Genomic DNA, 18,170 nt, shown 5'->3' with positions numbered 1-18,170 from the left:
GCACTAAATGGGATCCAACTGCCCATTATATGACGAAATGCACCAACAAGGGGAATAACTGTCACAAAACCTACTTTATAACACCCATTATCAGCTCTTAAACTTATTTATAAATACTCCTTCAGGTAACTTTTCATTTCAACTTACACACATTCTACTAAAATACCTACTGACTTTAGCATTAGAATCTCTTGTAAGTACTTCCCAACTATCATCTCAAGAGCATTCCAGGACCTTTGGACCATCCTCATGTTAGGCCCAATCTCTCTCACTAATTCAATTAAGCACATCGAAATATTGGTGTCGTTTTGGAAACCCAACGATCACTCTCAAAAAATGACAGACAACCATCATAGCGACAGTCACACAGTTAGTAATTCAGAGTCTCACACTCGAACCAGGAGACAAGACCGCTGTGCTCCCTCATTCTAACGGCCACCTCTGATTCCTTATAGGGGACCTTCCAAATCCACATGAAACTACCACAATGGGAGCCATTTGAGCATAACACCATGGAAAGAATGGACCTAGTGCATGGCCATTGTAACACCCTATTACATTAAGTTTCACCCTATAGCCGTGAAGCAAAGGCGATAAAGCATCACGACAGTTCTAAAGTTCCATACAATAGTATATAATCAAGAAATAGTATAACTAGAAGCCCAATGAAAGAAACAAATGATCAAAGAACTTAGAATAGAGATACTGATAAACCCTAATTTTAGGTTTTATCTTGTGTTGAATTTGGAGGGTTTCATCAATTCTTTTTACACTTATTCATATAAATTGCATGCTTTTATGATTTTTTTCTAATTGTGTCTTATAGTTCAAAACATGCTTCTTAGACCAGAAAAAATGCTAATTTTTAATCCTCTTCTATTACCATTCGATGCCGTGATGCGTTTGTTAAGTGATTTCAGGATCTATAGGACGAGAATGGCTTAGAGGATGGAAAGGAAGCATATAAAAGTGAAAGGAACATGAAGAATAGAAGTTTTGAAAAGCTGGTTCTCGCGCGTACATGTGACATTTGCAAAGTTCGACTGACACGTACGCGTGGCTCGCGCGTATGCGTAACATGCAGCGCATGATCTCATTAGAATTGCACGTGTCAGCGATTTCTGGACCTTTCTTGGGCCCAATTCAAGCGAATTCTGAAGGGAGAAAGGCCAAGAATTGGAGGGGGAAGGAAGGCAACCAAGCATACACACATAAGGACTTAATTTAGCTAATTTTGGTTCTTAGTTCTTCTAGAGGGAGAAACTCTTACTTCTCTCTATGTTTTAGTGCTCTTTGATTGTCTTTTGCTTTAATTTCTGAATTGAAGCTTGTTAATTCTAGTTTTATTGTCTTAATTTTAGTTTCTCTAGTTCTAATTTTACTTAATTATTTTGCTAGTGTTATGTTCTTTTTCTTAGTTTTCTCTTATTTCTCATTTTGTGAACCTTGTTAATTTTGAATTCTCATTAATACATTGAGGTTTTTATATGTTATAGTTTTAGTTGAGTTGCTATTGTTGATAATTGTTAGTTGGTAATTTTAATTTCTATTTACTTTTGCAATTTAGTTATGTCTTTGACTATTGCACATCAAGTGTTTGACAAAATATTTTCATTAGTTATGGAGTAGTTTCTTATACTCTTGGCTTAGGCTAAGAGAATTAAGTGACCTTGAGTCATTGGGTCTAATTGGAATGATAATTTAGGAACCCTTGTTGGTCAATTTGATACTCATTAACACTAGTCTACTACTAAGTTAATTAGTAGCTAGGTTGGGACTTATGGATTGATATTGATCAAGTCTATTTGACATACTTCAAACATAGAAGTAGACTTGATGGGGTTGGTCCCTTATAATTGTCAATATATGGTTATTAGACAAGGATAGTGATCTCAATTCCTATGCCTTAACCAAGAGTTCTTTTGCAATTCATATTTGAAAACCCAAAATCTAATTACTCAATTCTTGATTTAGTTAGTTTTAGTTATTTAATTAGTTCTAGAATAGAATTAGATTCATACATTGTCTTGTTAGATTGCCAATTATTTAGATATTGCTTTAATTGCCTTGATTAATATTATGTAATTAATAAAACATAAACATTAATATTTTATTAAGCATTATTTATATACATTATACTTAAAATTCAAATGCATAGGAAATAAAATTTAACAAAAAAATTTTTATATTATTTTATGACATAAGTACTTAGAAAAACAATAAACTCGAATATTAAACTTTTTCATCGTTGATTAAATGACTAATATTTTATTTAGGATTCTCAAAGAAATCAGATATTTCATAATGAGTGGTGTAATTTTTAGCAACATCTTTTGAAACAAAATTTGTCTCCTTTTCTTTGTCATTTTTCTTTAAAAATTCTTGATAAAGATCAATTAAGTGCCTTAGGGTACGACAGGTATGTGACCAATGGCCTTTTCCACTACAACGAAAATATTTATCCCACATCTAGTGAAATTGCTTCTTGGAAAATTTTTCTTCTTACCAAAGTTTTATTATTTACCTCTTCTACGATTATGATTTATCGTATTTGCTTCAAAAATGGGGCAGTCCCAGCTGAGAACGCTTCATAATTTCTTAAGAGCAATTCATTATTTTATTCAGCAACAAAAAGGTAAGAAATTATATCGAAATATTTTTTAAATTATTTTTCTCAATACTGCTGTTGCAGGAGCACATTCAAGGTATGGAAGGTCGAGAAAATTTTTTCTATGTTATTATTAATTATCTTTTTCCCACATAATTTCATTTGTGAGGTCATTCAAAATATTGCTGAATTCTATTTATTTATGGATTTAAAATCCTGTAAACACAAATGTGTCCATTCATATCGGGCATGAGAAAATATCACTATCTTTTGATGACTATACCTTTCTTTAATGTTCTTCCATATGTATTTAGAATATTTTAATGTGAGATATTCGTTTTTCAATCCTTCATCATTGACGAAGAAAGATCATGACTTTAGTTTTATCCTTTTGAAATGCTTTATTGTCAGCATTAATGGTATCTCCAAGATCCATTAAATCAAGATAAATTTCAGTATCTAATATCTATAATAAGTAATTCTCTCCATATATATTAAGAGTATTAAATTTAAGATGAGAAAATTTTGACATAATAATATAAATTTATTAGATATGTCTTTCTGAATTTTGTTCAAAACTTTATGCTGATAAAGTGGTGTAAAATAAAAAATAGGAAAGAAAAATAGATATAAAATAAAAAAGTGTAAAAAACTCTAGTATTAATATTCTCTAATATAAGTATTTCAATATAATTGAGATAATTCATATGTTTCTTAATAATATATTCACTCTTTCATGCATATGTTATTCTTGAGAGTACAAATATATGTTTTCTTATATTATGTTGTGGATCATACCATATGACTCTATGACCCTATTTATACGTGTACAAATTTACCTTTTTCCTATTTTCATTAAACTTGAGTCTTCCATGAGAATCTTAGGGATCTCCATTGTTTGGTTTTAATTTTATTTCATTTTGGGCCCAAACAATACCGCATAAGTATTTGTGAAATCATATATTATAAAAAAATAATTTAAAATTCAATGTGAAATTATCACTCCAATACTTGGTTTCATTTCAATTTAACGTTACATAACAATATTACAATGTTCGGTTAATGGATTTAATAGATATACAAATGGTAACATTTTACTAGTTTTTCTTTAAAATGATATGATATTTTTTTACTGATACTAATATCATTTCAAAGATTGTATTCAATGCAAGTTTTAATTTCAAATCAGTTTAGTTACCGTAAAAGTCAAAACTAATACCCAAAAAATATCCTATTGAAGTTGCTCTTATGCCGCTCATTCTTTGAAGACTTGTGCTTCCCAAGTTTCATTGAATGGTTGAAAGGGTCATGGCCAATTTAACGATGGGCATCCATATCATAACACTTCAAACTCTTCATCGCTTTTACTATTATAACCTATCCAATCTATATTGGGTTTTGAAAAATCAACATCATGGATTTTTTCGAACTCAACATACAACTCAATAATGAGGCTTGTTCTCTAGTTTAATGGTAGGTAGAAAATATTTCTTACTTACTAGCTTCATCAACCACATGTATTATTTGAAATTAAACAAAACCATCAAATACTAGCACAAACTACCTATACAATATTTGTCACTATCTTCAACACTTGATGAGCTATATTTTGAAAAAGTACACTTTTAAACAATAATAACAGATAGATTCTCATATAAAAAACTCACATCCTCATATATATTAGGTAAAATCTGACCATTGTAATATATTTTTAAACTAACATAACCTTCCATTCTATACTCATCACACTCACTCAAAGTTTTTCACTTCATATACAGAATAAAACTCTTAAAAGGAAGAACAACTCCAAAATTTTTCACTTCAAATGCAGAATAAAGCTCTCAAAATGAAGAACAACTCCACTTCTGCGTTTCACCACAAGACAACACAACACTTATTTTATAGTTGATTTTATATTTTTTAATTCCTACTAGCACAAAATGTTGCTGGTATTTTTACAAAATGTTGTCGACTTTTTTATTTTTCTGCAACGCGTTAATGGTGTTTTGACCAGATTATATTTTAAAAACATGCCGAATATCAAAACATCAACGGCGCTTTAAATTTTTTAATTAGAAAAAATTAAAATATTGGGGCAGTGCCATTTTGTGAATCAAACTTTGTTTTTATTTTTTTAATCAAAACGCAGGCATCATTTTGTATTTAAAGAATTAAAAAATATTGACATTTTGTGTCTTTCAAAAGGTGAAAATTGTCCATAGCAACGTAAAACTCACTTACACAAAAATAACGAAGCATATCACACAATTTATTACAATATAAAAGAAATGAGCTTAAATTGTCACTTTCCATTTAATGATTATATATACTACATGTATAAAAAAAATACAAATTTATAGGAAAAAATAAAATCTCTTCTTAATTATCTTTTTTTAAAAAATTTATTATTTGTAAGGAGTTTTTGTGTAATTTAACGAAGAATTAACTAAAAAACATTCAAATACAAATTCCACCAAAAATACAATTGAATGGAGTCAAAGAAAATCGATACAATAATAATATACAAAGAATTGTTAGTTGTTAAAGCACTTCTCTTGCCAAAATGCTTGAAGGATATGAAGGAATAATAATTAGTTAGTTATTGTGAGTGATTCTTTTTTTTTTTTTTAACTTTTTGACTTTGAGGCATCAAACTTTAAAATGTTTAACACCAGAAATTAAAAAAAAAAAAGTTGAAAATGTCTGCTTCAATCTTAGTTGCCACTTGTCTCCAACCATTTCTAATTCCATATTCTCTTCATCTCTCTCTCTCTTTCCAACTTCCACGATCTGCATCAACATTCATTCCCTCAAAACACATTACTAAGACTTGTCTGAATTTCCATTGTTCATATGATACTTGAATAGTTGTGTTGCTTTGAGCTTCTTTGTGTTCTCCACTGAATTCCTTCACTTCAGCTATGGCAACTCAGCAACAAGAACAAGACTTTCCAATGCACAAAGAACAAGTTGATGGTATCACTACCACTGCTACCGTAGCTCACACTGCAATTCATAAGGTAAATTTTCATTTATTTATTTGTTCATTTTTCTATTTTTCTTAAAGTTTACAGCTAACTGTTTCTACTTTCGGCAACTTATATATCTCCAATAGAATTCATATGGGGAACTGTGTTTTGTTCTTGGTTGATACCTTTTGTCATTGATCATATCTTCCCCCTGTTTCTGACCAATAGGAACTTTAGCTGTAGCTGAGTATTGGAATTTGAACGCTTAAAAGATTCCAATTATCCATGAGCATCAAAGCATACTCATAGTGCATGTAACTATTAGTACTAACTAGGCTGATTAGATTCCTAAACTACACTATTGAAAAACTTGTATAGTTTTCCTTTTGTTTCATTGGATGCCTATTGATTGGTGCTGGTTAAATTCCAAAACTACATTACTGGAAACTTCTATACTTTTATTTTTAAACTATTAAAATGGTACCTGAAAAAATCTGATGCTGACAAAAATAACTCAAAAGACGATTATGGATTCTATGGCTGTCCTATACACTCAGTGGCATATTTAAAAGTTACATGAAATTAGATTGTGTTCATGACATAATTTTGTGGTAAAACATCACATGCATAAGGCATATGCATTCCATGAGAAAAAGGGTAACCGTCATTGGTGTAAATCTTCATAATTGAATTGGTAATGCTCCATCTGAAACACATGTATGAGAGACATTTGCATCTGAAGCTTAACAAAGGCTATGTATGATTCTTCATGTATAGGGTGTAGAATCAAGTGAAATAACTGAACTACCTAGTAGACAACATGGAAGAAGGCAAAATCTTATGTTGGAGATACCTGCAAGAAATCTTGATGAAGCAAGAGAGGAATTCTTGAGAATTAACATGCCTTCTACAAGTCCTGCTTTCTCCAGTATCAATGAGTTACAACCAAAAAATAAATCAAATATTAAGGCCCTTATTCCCAAACTTAGCTTTAAGTTAGGGAACACTGAAAAGGCTTCCATTCTAGCACTTGAAGGTTCTTCCACAGAGGTGCCGAAAAAGCCTATGATTTCGAGGACATTATCTCTTACAAAGTTGATCACACCTAGAGGGAAGAAGATGTCATCTTTACCCGTGACACCAATTGGAGGAAACACAACCAATATGACAACATATGTGGTTAGCAGCGATCCAATTTTCTGTAGAATTTTCATAGTTAGCATGCTTTGATCACAATTTTGAAATGAGCTGCTCTCTCAATAACCATGATTTAAACATTTTGTTACCAAATGGTTCATACTTTCCTCATTTTACAGAGAAAAGGACAGCAATCATCGATCCATCGTTCGCGGTCAGTTCCTGCACTTAACAAAGATGGGAACACATCAGTAGGTGTGATGCTGCGCATAGTTCCTACTACGCCACGGTTAGCTGGTAGCGCTGCCACAACATCTATGAAATCTTCACCTGACATTACTGGTGACTTCCTTCTTCATGTTTGTATCACTTTAACAGAACGCATATGATCACTAGTTAATGCAGGAGACCCTTAAGATTTAAGTTAGTAATTCGAAGATCTCCAAGCACAAGTTATCTTTACTAGGACATTCGAATAATAACCACATTGTGTGTGTATGTGTTTATTCTGGTTTAGTTGAGAATGAGGATGGAGAGGACATTCCTGAAGAAGAAGCTGTGTGTAGAATATGTTTGATTGAACTTGGAGAAGGTTCTGATACCCTTAAAATGGAGTGCAGCTGCAAAGGGGAACTAGCATTGGCGCACCAAGAATGCGCGGTTAAATGGTTCAGGATCAAAGGTAACAGAACATGTGATGTGTGCAAGGAACAAGTTCAGAACCTACCTGTCACTCTTTTACGAATTGCGAGTACTCATTCACCAAACTTCTTGATAAGTAGCCAAGGTCAGCAATACAGGCAAGAGGAAATATTTCTTCCTTTCATCTCCTATCTCGCATTTTCTTTGTTTGAAACACATACCAAACATAACCTTAAATGTTGTTTGCCAACATGGTACAACAGAACTAATGCATAGAATTTTCTCAGGGTTTGGGAAACTGTTCCAATTCTTGTGGTTATCAACATGATGGCTTACTTCTGTTTTGTTGAGCAGCTTCTTGTAAGTACAACTACTGGACGACTTGGATAATTCCCTTTGGTCCAAAATGTAATCTTAATGATGAGATACCATTATTCATTGGACAGGTTTCAAATATGGGGTCTGGTGCCATTGCAATATCTCTCCCATTTTCTTGTATATTAGGCCTTCTTGCAAGCATGACATCAACAACAATGGGTAAGTCTCTCTTTTTCTTCCACTATTAGCCTATGCTGTGAACTTCGAATCCTGCCTTTGGTATTATTAAACTGATTCCTACAATTTTGTTCTTAGCGAGGAGAAAACATGTCTGGCTTTATGCGATTGCCCAATTTGTTATGGTGTTTCTTGCTGGTCGTCTTTTCTATTCACTGGTAAGGGAAATTTGTGTGTTACTTTGTAAAAAGACAAATGATTATTTCAACTAAAGAAAAAAATATTTTATTGGCATACAGTCTTGCATACTCATATAATTATCTTGGAGCAAGGATTGAGTTGTCTCTGTGTAACCTCAAAGTGATAAGTTTAAGCCGTAGAAACAGCTAATGATATAAGTATCGAGTTAGACTGCATATATTATACCCTTTGGGTGCAGCCCTTTTTTCGGAGCCTGTGTTAACAAGGATGCTTGTGTACCAAGCGGCCTTTTTATACTATCTTGCTCACTGGTGGACACATACTTGCTAACTTTGGATGGGATGTAGGAACCATCTCATTATGTGGATCCCATACCCCATTTAGTTATTTAAGACCCAATGTACATGACAGAAATTAATACAATACACATCTCATGTAATAAACTTTCAACTGTACCAATAAAGCACACGTAATAATTGCTTTGTTTAATTCCGTGACAGCTTCATGTGCAAGCAGTGCTATCTATGCTACTTGCTACATTTACTGGGTTTGGAGCTGTAATGTGTGTAGCCTCTGTTCTGTTTGAGTTTCTGAAATGGAGGAGAAGATGGTTTGCTCAGTTGAATCAGCATCAGCTTGGTTCCCAAGAGGTGGCTGTACCAACTCATCAATCATCTGCAACAACCACTTAAGGCTGACATAGCTTTACACTTGAATAATGCTTCCTTCAGGGCACGCTGTGGCATCATAAAACGCATTTCGCTGTACATAAAATATAATGTATAGACAAGTTTGAGCACGTCACTATTATTCTCCAGTGTTTCTTCAGTGCAAGCTTGAAGAAATTGTCTTTATAATACCATTTTGAAGGAATCGAAAAAATTAAAAGTAATAAGCAAGGTTGCGAGAACCGGACTGGTCAATAAACCAGTGAGGTCACTGATTCGACCGGAGTTCAATCGGATTCAACCGGTTTAATTAAATATTAAATAAAATTATTAAAAATCTAAAAATAATTTTAAATATATAAATTTAATAATTTCTAACTTAATAAAATTTAAAATTTCACATAATAAATTATCCATAACTTAATATTAGAAGTTCACAAACAACTTCAAACATCAAAATTTATATCTAAACAAAAAAAAAAAAAACCCACATAATGTTCTACATTTAAAAGAAACCATTACTAGCAAGTTTTCAACTAATCAAAGGTACAACTCATCAAAAATCATAATTATCATTAAGTGTTCCAATATCTCCATCATAAACAGGTAATCCAAAGCCACTATCATCAGAAGTACCACCAAAAGAAGCTATATTTGAAGAATCAAAGTACCACCAAAAGAAGCTATATTTGAAGAATCAGCGACGTCAGACAAATCCACATCAACTTCCACATCTCCATCTAATAAAATAAAATAAAAAACCAAGAAAAAATTAAAGGTATAACTTTACAACAGATATCTTTAGTAAATGAAACAAGTTTTGCTATTTCAATCACCTTTAGGATATGAAGGCATAGCATTATCCGTGTAAATTAAATTTTCAATGCCTTCGATGTCTCTATTAATAAATTCAGGATCATCTTCATCCGCCATTACCCAGAAATCTATTGTGTCAATGCTTTGAATGTCAATTGGATCATAATTCTTCTTCTTGCGATGCATTCTAGATTGAAGGCGTAGATTATAAGTCACATAAACAATGTCACTTAGCCTTTGATGCTCTAATCGGTTCCTCCTCTTTGAATGGATTTGTTTAAAGAGGCTCCAATTCCTCTCACATCCGGATGATGAAGATGTTTGATGAAGAAGACGAATCGCCATTTTTTGCAAGTTAGAAGCACTCCCACCATGTAGCCTCCACCATTCACCTACCAGGATATGAAAGTCAAACATCAATTCTCATTCAATATTTAAAAAACCTTCAAAGTAAATTGAACATAGAAATATTTCAAATATAATAACTTACCAGGTTCAAGTCTCTTAATTGCTTTCAAAGCACTTTTCTTTCCAAAACTTCCTTTTCGATCTCGATACAACTGTATCTCTTGCATTGCGGCAACTAAGTCATCGCAAAGAGTTTCAATATCAAATAAATCAAGCAAAGATTTCAAGATATTTGGCTTCTTAACAAACCCCTCACTATAGAAAAAATCTGGATTCAAAAAGTATGCTGCTGCATGGAGGTCACGCTTCAAATGCTTATTCCACCGCATTTTCAAGATACTTGTATAAGGTGTGTATGCAGATTTTCTATTTCTAAACATTATCTTGATAGCAATTTTGGCTCTTTGCATGCCCTCATACATGATACCTAGAGAAGGTTTCTCATCAGCATCAACAAGCCTCAATAACTTAATAAGAGGACCAACAAGCATAACAGTAGTAATACAATCCTCCCAAAACTTACTATTCAAGATAATTGAGCTAACCATCTTCCCGTTGATCATATATACTTTTCAAAGTAATGAAAACAGTAGCAAAATGTGTAACTCCTGGTCGAATAATTTCTTTCCAATCTTTTCTTTTTCTAAGCCATGACAAGAAAATCATATGATTGTAAACAAATACAGTCACTTTTGAAGCACGAGAGGCAAGGTCAGCTATGTGAGAAATACTTGCTATGTCTTTCAAAATAAGATTTATGCAGTGAGCAGCACAAGGAGACCAAAAAATGTTTGGATACTTTTCATGAATGAGTTTTCCAACAGATACATAATTCGCAGCATTATCAGTAACCTCATGCACAATGTTACTAGACCCAACCCACTCAATAACCTCAGCAAACAATTTAAACAAGGTATCAGCAGTTTTTATCATATCAGAAGCATCAACAGACTTAACAAATTACATACCAGCAGGACAATAAACTAGAAAATTAATTAACGTACACTGCCTTTGATCACTCCAGCCATCTGCCATTAGTGTACAACCAGTGCTTTTCCACGAGCTTCTATAGCCTTCAACAAGCAACTGACACTCCTTCTTAAGATCGGCCAGCAAATGAACTCTCATTTCATCATATGACGGTCGCTTGAAACCAGGTCCAATTACAGCAACGCCGTCCAAGGCAGGTTGAAAGTAAGGCGATTGAATTGCATTGAATGGTGGCGATGCGACTGCGAAGAGGGGAGATTCCTCTACTGGCTTCTGGCTTTGGGTGATTTCTGATTAGGGATTAGGGATTAGGGCTTCGTTAGGCGTTTAGCCTTTCTTTTCTTTTCTTTTTTTTTAAGAGGCAAAACGACGCCGTTTAACACTTTTATTTTCAAACTAAAAACCGCTAAAAAATCGGACAGTTCTTTCGGTTCACCGGTTTAACTACCGGTTCGATCAATTTTTTTATCGATTTTTTGCCGGACGATTTTTGATCTTATTCGGACCGATTAGGTGACCGATTTTCGATTATTTCAGTTGAACAACCGGTCCGGTTCGATTTTCAGAACCATGGTAATAAGTAATAACAATGGATGGCATTCTGCTGTGCAATAACTAGAGTAAGACATCCGTGATGCGCTGAGAGCAAAATTAGTTATACTATATAATATATATTTAAAATGCTACCTTGTTTAGAAATGCATTAGATAATATATAAATAGAAAATATTGTGCAATACATTCATTTAGCAATTTATATATGATTCAATATAATTATTCAACGAAAAGAAATACAATGGAAGATATACAATTTTAATGTAAATAATAATTGTATTTAGCTGTTTCTTTTTTATTCAACTGAGTTAATGTATTAAATTTAATTGATTAAAAAAAATTTAACACTTTGTTTAGTGACATATCAAAAGTGATATAAATTTTATAGTAGTTAATGATAAATGACATATTAATACTATATAAAAATTTAATATATTTTTTATATTACAAAAACGTAAAATTGCTATGTTTGCAAAATTATTGATGTAACACAATTACAAAGCAATATGGCATAAATTAATTCTATTACATATTAGTATCGATTTTTATGTGATATAAATAGATGGTAGCCGAAGTTGGTTTTATTCCGTAAAACCCATTAGTACAATTCCATATATTATTTACACGTGACAGATTATTTTTTGTTCACACTGCCATTCCAAACACCGGTATACTGCACTTTTGTTGCGAGTAAACTTACTGTCCTAAACTCGGAACACAATTGATTCATTGCGAGGATTCACGATGATCACAGCTGAATCAATTTAAATATTAGGACAGCTTCATCGAATATTAATATCCTGAAAAGAGGGCACCCTCACCGACCTCAGATTACATAGCCAAACTATTCAGCTTTATACAATTCATGTTGGTGAAACCAACAATTAAAGAGCTAACGAAATAAATAATGGCTTGTATGCAGTATGCGCTTCCGAAGTATCGATCTTCATGGACCAATTTCACATTATTCCTGTAATCACTAATCAGACATCCTAATAACAGCCGTTCTGTAATTACAGGAGGCGGCCAGAGAGAACTCTCCTTCCCATCCTCTCGCTGCCAACAATGGCATTCTCATCCGCAAATATACAGTAAAACCAGTTGGTTCATCTTTACTAGAATCAACATGTTAAAAACTAAGGGAACCAACTGGATAAAAGATAAACAAACCATTAAAAAATTTGCTTGAAATTCCCTTTAAATTTGGAATGTCATTGTTTGTAGCTAGAATTTCCAATCTTGCTGGAAAGTGAAGGCTTGTCCTTAAGGCTGGTGGCTAACAAGTTTTCAGAGTTGCTTGATTGGCTCTCGGCAACACCAGGTCTCGTCCAGATTTTTATGTGCCCCTCCCGGCAGGCAGTGAGTACAGATTCCTGAGTAAATATCAAGCCAGAGAGTGGTTCGGTGTGCACTCTGTGAGCAACCAATGGGGAGATTTTTGGAACATCACGCATACTTGGAGCAGGTTGTAAGGTACCCAATGGAACAACACTGTCCCAATGGGATGACTGGCTTCCAGTACTGTAAGTCGGAGATCCGCCAGGAGGACGCCTCAAGGGCACTACAATCTCATCCATTTCCAGGTCCCATAGAAGTAATTGAGTATCCTGACCACCAAAACATCTTAGTACCAACATTTGTGTGGAAAATAAAACAACATAAGGAAACACATCCAGATACAAAATACAGGAAATTCAATAACAAGGCATTTTCAAAATTTTATTGCACATCTAATGGTGAGTTCAATGAAATTTAATAAATGTTAAGTTTTATTGAATGGATATCAATGGGAAAAGTTTTCATTCTATTGCCCGGTGGCACAATGGAGGCCGATGAAATGAAAAGAATTTAGTAAGTTTAATTTTAAGTCCATCCAACACCACTCAAATTAGAGTGGAAGGAAAACAAGACTTTTGGTGTTTGAATATCCAAACAACGAAGATTAATGGCATTCCATAATCTCTAATCAACAAATAGTCTAAAGAATTCAAGACATAATTTTGTAAATACCATTCCCATGTTCTAATGTTCTGCAAAATGTTTCACTATGACTGTAGGAACTAGCACTGCCTAACAAAATCAATCATATGAAGTCCAACAGCTGCTAAACCCATCTACTCCATTACTATGTAAAATGTAAAAAGTAATCCTAATTGTTTTTCATCCCTTCAACTTTCAAGTAGCTTCAAATAAGCATATAGTTGACATCAAAGCCTCTTAGAAACTAGTCACAAATCCAATAACTGAAAAGCTTGACCCAATGAACAATTTCCCAAAATTTCTTTCTACACAAGTGGATCCAGCAATTCATTTTCAATCCTGTCAACCAAATCTTGGGTAATACGAAGAACCATGTGGAAAATTTTGGAAAGTATATAACCAAAGCTACAAAAAGAACAAAGGAAAAATCACAATAATAGCAATATTATGGGTACCTGACCGACCGAACCAAATCGATACATCACGTTCTCTCCATTATCACTTGAATTTGGCGATGACCAATATGAATCAAATGCCACTCCACTTACCTGATCACAGCATTTGACACACATTAATTCGGTACAATTGTAGAAACATTTTCCAACTCAATGTTACCAAGCAACATACCCATGAGTTATGTCCCTCACCCCATGCTACAATCTTTCGATCATCCATGCTCCAAACTTGAACTAAATCATCTTCTCCACCCGTCAAAACATATTTCCCATCCATGCTGTTGAAATAGTTTTAATCATGATATTGCATTTTCAAATAATGAAATCAACCAGAAGCAACTAAAAGTAGTAAAGAAAAACAGAATAATTGACTGAGATCAAACATTCTCACCTCCAAGCACAACACAACAAAGCCCCATAATAACTCTTTCCACCACATATAAGTTGTTCTTTTATGTAATCAAACACTCGTAAGTAGCCTGAAAGGAGAGAGTACGATGGAATGATTTATTTATTTTCACAACAAAAACAAAGTTGAACTAATATAGTATTGATGGTGTTTAATAGAAGATATACCATCTCTTCCAACAGTTGCTAAGTATGCTCCATCGGATGAGAAAGAAAACATGTTGATTGAACCCTGGCATATATGCCATCTGGCTATTGGGTTACTCTGCATAGGTCAATAAAAATGAAATACATCACACAAGAAATTCTCCTGAAGTGCAACCTCTAGCATTAATGGTTTCATCTGAAACAAATAGAAGCATCAATCAAGTGTTATATGAAACAACCACAACAATCTAGAGGAACTAAGCATGTTGGTTCTATGTTTGTAAAATTGATTCTTGATGAAATTGATTTTATCAAAATTGTTACGTGACTGGCTGATTGCAATGCAAAGTGATTTATATGTTGAATTGTATTTAAAAATAGATTTGTCCCTTGAAATATCCCAATGATTTAAAAAAAAAAAAGTGATTATCCAAGCATATATTTTCTGCAAAAACTCTTCATTTGCATCACTTTGTGGTGATTTTGTATATCCCACTGGCAATCGAAACATGCACCAATCATATATTATGGCTGCCAATTAAAGCTGTATTTAGCTACAGTAAATTAATAGTCCAAATAAACAAATGGAAGTTGCATACGTAAATTTTACAAAGAAACTAAACATAAGTCAAACTCAATACCTTACTATAACGTGCATGCACAACAGAAAATTGAGTTTGATCTTTAACAACTGGGAATGAAGAATCACCAGCACTGTCTTTATTCTGAAATGTGGGAAAGAAGGGTAAATAGTTGTTCAACTGACCATTAGAAACATCATGGTAAGTACACCCAAGATATGTTAAGTTCTCTAGATAAGTAAATCTCACCTTATCATATACGAATAAATTTCCATCAGCATGAGCAACAACAAAAACTCCATCACCTCCTGGCACCCAAGCAATGCATGTACAACGACTGTTCAAATTAAAATGCATCAATCATAATTTTTTCTAATCAGTGTCCTTTTGACATCATATTCCAAGTTCCAAACTTCCAATAACATCTCAACCACAAAATGTAAAGAATTAAAACCACTGAACTACATATTAACATTAGTATGCCTTACTCAGTAATAGCAAATTGCAATATACACTTTATGAAACAGTTAAACATTGTATGGATATACCATACTGTATGGTAACAAAATAAAACGTTTTCCCCATTGAATGAAAGCAACAAGTGCTCATGTCTGGCATGGTTCCAAATCATTATCAAGCCTACTGAGCTGCTGACAGCCAATAAAGTGCTCATGAATATCAAAACTGAGTAATTCCTAATATTTAAGTCACTGAGAAAAGAGCATGAACAAATTATGTCATACAATACCTTTGGCTTTTGACAAAATATTAGAACTTGTATTTATAGAGAAAACATCATAAAGGATCAATCCTTGCCTGTTACTGACGGTACCATCTTTGTTGTAATGCTGAGCCCCAACAAGCTTTTTGCCAACATCCTGTAATTGCTGTCTCAGTGATACTGAGTAGACTACAATAATACAAACAGGGAAAAAAAATTCATAAAGCTTAAATTTTCCTTAAACAATGGAAATGGAAATTTTAATGAACACTTATTTACCATCTCCAGAGGTCAAGCCAACAAGCAAATCATGTCCATCCTTAGCATCAGGATCAAATGCATGGCACACAGGATTTGAGTTACTAAAGTGAATAGACTTTATTGGGTCCTACAAGTAATAAGAAATCTCTCTTTTAGCGAATCCAAAATACCAACAATCCATCACAACCCAACCCAAGCAATATACCTTGTCTTGAGAATTCAAATCACTTATGAAAATTGCATCTCCGACATTGAAGATCAAGTAGGTTCCTTTGCCGTCAAAATTTGGATTAGCCAGCGAACTACTTGAACTGGAGGCACCAATTGAACCAATCCTACTCGTTCCTCCATTACTCTTGCTTCCACCATTGCCCCCAACAAAACTAAGCGCTCGGCTTCCATTGCTTCCTCCCAACAATCTAGCTGCCGCAGACCGCACCCCACTGCTGGCACTGAAACTTGAAGAAGACGCAGTCGGGGTCGAAGGCGCAGGTTTGTCTTTGAGATGTGCAAGAGTAACCTGCTCATGGGTAAACCCAAACCAACAATGTGTTAAAAGGAACCACACGGCACTTCAACTTAACAATCACTCTTGGAAGAAAAAAGCATTACAGAACTCATCTCTGAAAGTCAACAAAACTAAATTCACAACGGGAAAAAACATTAAAAAATAAAAATCACAATGAATACAAGATATTTGAATGAGACAGATTTAGAAATGAGTGTAAATGAATCGGAAAAAAAAAACCCTAGCAATAAATGGAAGCAAGGTAAAGTATGATACATTGAACTAAGTATGCGTTGAAGAAAGAAGATAGCCTACAACCCTAAAAAATAATAATAATGAAAAGACTGTTGATAAAGCAAGAAGAAGAGGAGACCTGAGTAACGGTTTTGCCATGAGCATAATGAAGAAGACCAGAAGGGTGAGTCTTCTCGTATTGAAGCTTGTATCGGCCCTCAGGGGTTTTGAAATAAGTCTTGAGCCCAGGGGACTGTGCGGTTCCCGATGACGACGGGGACATCATGCCGTTCGAGCTGTTCATCATCCTCGCGATCGACCACGATCATCACATAACCCCTACTCTCTCTATCTCCCTAGGGTTTCTAATCAGAACCTTCCTTCCAATTGAATCCCAAAATCGATTCCAATTTGGATGGAGTAGGTCTCGGTTTTCGAGTTTTGTATTTCAGTCCAGATCGGAGGACAAGACGAAGACGAAGACGAAGACGAGAAGAAGAAGAGAGAGAGGGGGTTTGTTAGAATAAGGTGGCTTGTGTTTTGTGTTTTGCGGCTTATTGATGTGATGATACGCTGGCAACACCAATTGCAAAGTGGGGGAAAATGGTGGGGGTCTTCCTTTCTTGATGGGAAGAACCGCCTCCCTTTTGGTCAACGCATTGGACGGTCACGATTGAGGCATCATTATAATTTCTCCTTTTTTTGGCATTTAAACTTTGAAGACACTATCAAGGAACTACTTCACTCGCGCAAATGACAGATAGGCTTTGCTTCATGACCATGAGCCAACTGCTACTACAGTAAGGAGGCTATGATTTGATTTGGTTAGATTATATTAGATTGGGTTAGCGTTATAATCAGAATTAATAAAATAGGACAAGGACAAGTGGATCTGATGCCGGCACTGGCATTGAGGTGAGGATCCGAAGCACAGTCACACACGCCCCATTCTGCATTTCTGCTGCCATCCAAAGCTAGGCCCAACTTTATTTGGAGAATGCAAGCTCATCAATACTCATGGCCCAGCCGAGAGACCTATAAATATCCCACGTAAAGCCATTGTATTCATGACAAAAAGAAAACCCACTATTGTCCCAAAAAAATAAAGAAACCCACCGGCTTGGCCAATGAAATGTAGCTCAAATTGCATTTGTTCCCTTTCCATATAGAAACTGGGTTCAAACCTCGTTTCATTTAACTTGCCCGAAAAAAAAAAAAAAAAAACCTGTATTGCACTTGTATTAGCATAGCCAAACAAGGTATTAAATAAACAGCTGGCTACATACACAAGCTTTTTTAGCTTACAAGTAGATATAAGTTGGTCTAATCCCAACAAAAACAACCCTCACATCAACGTACGTGTAACCACGCGCTCATCAATCGTTTC

At 34.3% G+C, this 18,170-nt stretch overlaps 4 protein-coding genes across 4 annotated transcripts; 1 reads left to right on the top strand and 3 right to left on the bottom strand.

Moving 5' to 3' along the window:
* Nucleotides 1–5,335: 5,335 nt before the first annotated feature.
* LOC107648156 (uncharacterized) lies at nucleotides 5,336–8,951 on the top strand. Its single transcript, XM_016352135.3, has 8 exons — nucleotides 5,336–5,628; nucleotides 6,355–6,756; nucleotides 6,894–7,056; nucleotides 7,232–7,514; nucleotides 7,644–7,716; nucleotides 7,803–7,893; nucleotides 7,990–8,069; nucleotides 8,553–8,951. Exons 1-8 carry the CDS (start codon nucleotides 5,530–5,532, stop codon nucleotides 8,742–8,744), a joined length of 1,383 nt encoding a protein of 460 aa, XP_016207621.1. The 5' UTR covers nucleotides 5,336–5,529; the 3' UTR covers nucleotides 8,745–8,951.
* A 325-nt stretch (nucleotides 8,952–9,276) lies between these two features.
* On the bottom strand, nucleotides 9,277–9,881 carry LOC148555167 (uncharacterized). Its single transcript, XM_088489918.1, has 3 exons — nucleotides 9,557–9,881; nucleotides 9,421–9,460; nucleotides 9,277–9,385 (listed from the first exon to the last, which is right to left on the bottom strand). Exons 1-3 carry the CDS (start codon nucleotides 9,879–9,881, stop codon nucleotides 9,277–9,279), a joined length of 474 nt encoding a protein of 157 aa, XP_088346044.1.
* Nucleotides 9,882–9,959: 78 nt separating this feature from the next.
* Nucleotides 9,960–10,972, bottom strand: LOC107646805 (uncharacterized). The gene is made up of 4 exons (XM_088490616.1): nucleotides 10,949–10,972; nucleotides 10,629–10,895; nucleotides 10,027–10,411; nucleotides 9,960–9,979 (listed from the first exon to the last, which is right to left on the bottom strand). The coding sequence occupies exons 1-4, from the start codon at nucleotides 10,970–10,972 to the stop codon at nucleotides 9,960–9,962; spliced, it is 696 nt and encodes a 231-aa protein (XP_088346742.1).
* Nucleotides 10,973–12,251: 1,279 nt separating this feature from the next.
* On the bottom strand, nucleotides 12,252–17,620 carry LOC107648638 (uncharacterized). Its single transcript, XM_016352440.3, has 11 exons — nucleotides 16,923–17,620; nucleotides 16,247–16,561; nucleotides 16,060–16,168; nucleotides 15,876–15,969; nucleotides 15,309–15,396; nucleotides 15,120–15,203; nucleotides 14,500–14,596; nucleotides 14,315–14,402; nucleotides 14,096–14,201; nucleotides 13,924–14,016; nucleotides 12,252–13,095 (listed from the first exon to the last, which is right to left on the bottom strand). The coding sequence occupies exons 1-11, from the start codon at nucleotides 17,088–17,090 to the stop codon at nucleotides 12,700–12,702; spliced, it is 1,638 nt and encodes a 545-aa protein (XP_016207926.1). The 5' UTR covers nucleotides 17,091–17,620; the 3' UTR covers nucleotides 12,252–12,699.
* Between the last annotated feature and the right edge of the window lie 550 nt (nucleotides 17,621–18,170).

This window comes from Arachis ipaensis, chromosome B6, assembly GCF_059453495.1.
Source record: "Arachis ipaensis isolate K30076 ecotype BB chromosome B6, ASM5945349v1, whole genome shotgun sequence".
Lineage (NCBI taxonomy): Eukaryota > Viridiplantae > Streptophyta > Magnoliopsida > Fabales > Fabaceae > Arachis > Arachis ipaensis.
The sequence above is the reverse complement of the archived record's forward strand: the minus strand, read 5'-3'. Positions and strand labels throughout refer to the sequence as shown.

Bases quoted from the DNA above. Each gene is read 5' to 3' on its own strand.
- LOC107648156 (XM_016352135.3), top strand. From the start codon at position 5,530: ATGGCAACTCAGCAACAAGAACAAGACTTTCCAATGCACAAAGAACAA. The intron at 6,757-6,893 runs GTTAGCAGCGAT...CTCATTTTACAG, and splicing joins CCAATATGACAACATATGTG to AGAAAAGGACAGCAATCATC. The intron at 7,717-7,802 runs GTAAGTACAACT...TTCATTGGACAG, and splicing joins GTTTTGTTGAGCAGCTTCTT to GTTTCAAATATGGGGTCTGG.
- LOC148555167 (XM_088489918.1), bottom strand. From the start codon at position 9,881: ATGGCGATTCGTCTTCTTCATCAAACATCTTCATCATCCGGATGTGAG. The intron at 9,461-9,556 runs GTGATTGAAATA...TTATTTTATTAG, and splicing joins TATGCCTTCATATCCTAAAG to ATGGAGATGTGGAAGTTGAT. The intron at 9,386-9,420 runs TGATTCTTCAAA...TTGGTGGTACTT, and splicing joins GTGGATTTGTCTGACGTCGC to TGATTCTTCAAATATAGCTT.
- LOC107646805 (XM_088490616.1), bottom strand. From the start codon at position 10,972: ATGGCTGGAGTGATCAAAGGCAGT. The intron at 10,896-10,948 runs GTACGTTAATTA...TAATTTGTTAAG, and splicing joins CTGGAGTGATCAAAGGCAGT to TCTGTTGATGCTTCTGATAT. The intron at 9,980-10,026 runs GTAAGTTATTAT...TTTACTTTGAAG, and splicing joins AATTAAGAGACTTGAACCTG to GTTTTTTAAATATTGAATGA.
- LOC107648638 (XM_016352440.3), bottom strand. From the start codon at position 17,090: ATGATGAACAGCTCGAACGGCATGATGTCCCCGTCGTCATCGGGAACC. The intron at 16,562-16,922 runs GTCTCCTCTTCT...ACCCATGAGCAG, and splicing joins ATGGCAAAACCGTTACTCAG to GTTACTCTTGCACATCTCAA. The intron at 15,397-15,875 runs GCAAGGATTGAT...TAATTTGAACAG, and splicing joins GATGGTACCGTCAGTAACAG to TCGTTGTACATGCATTGCTT.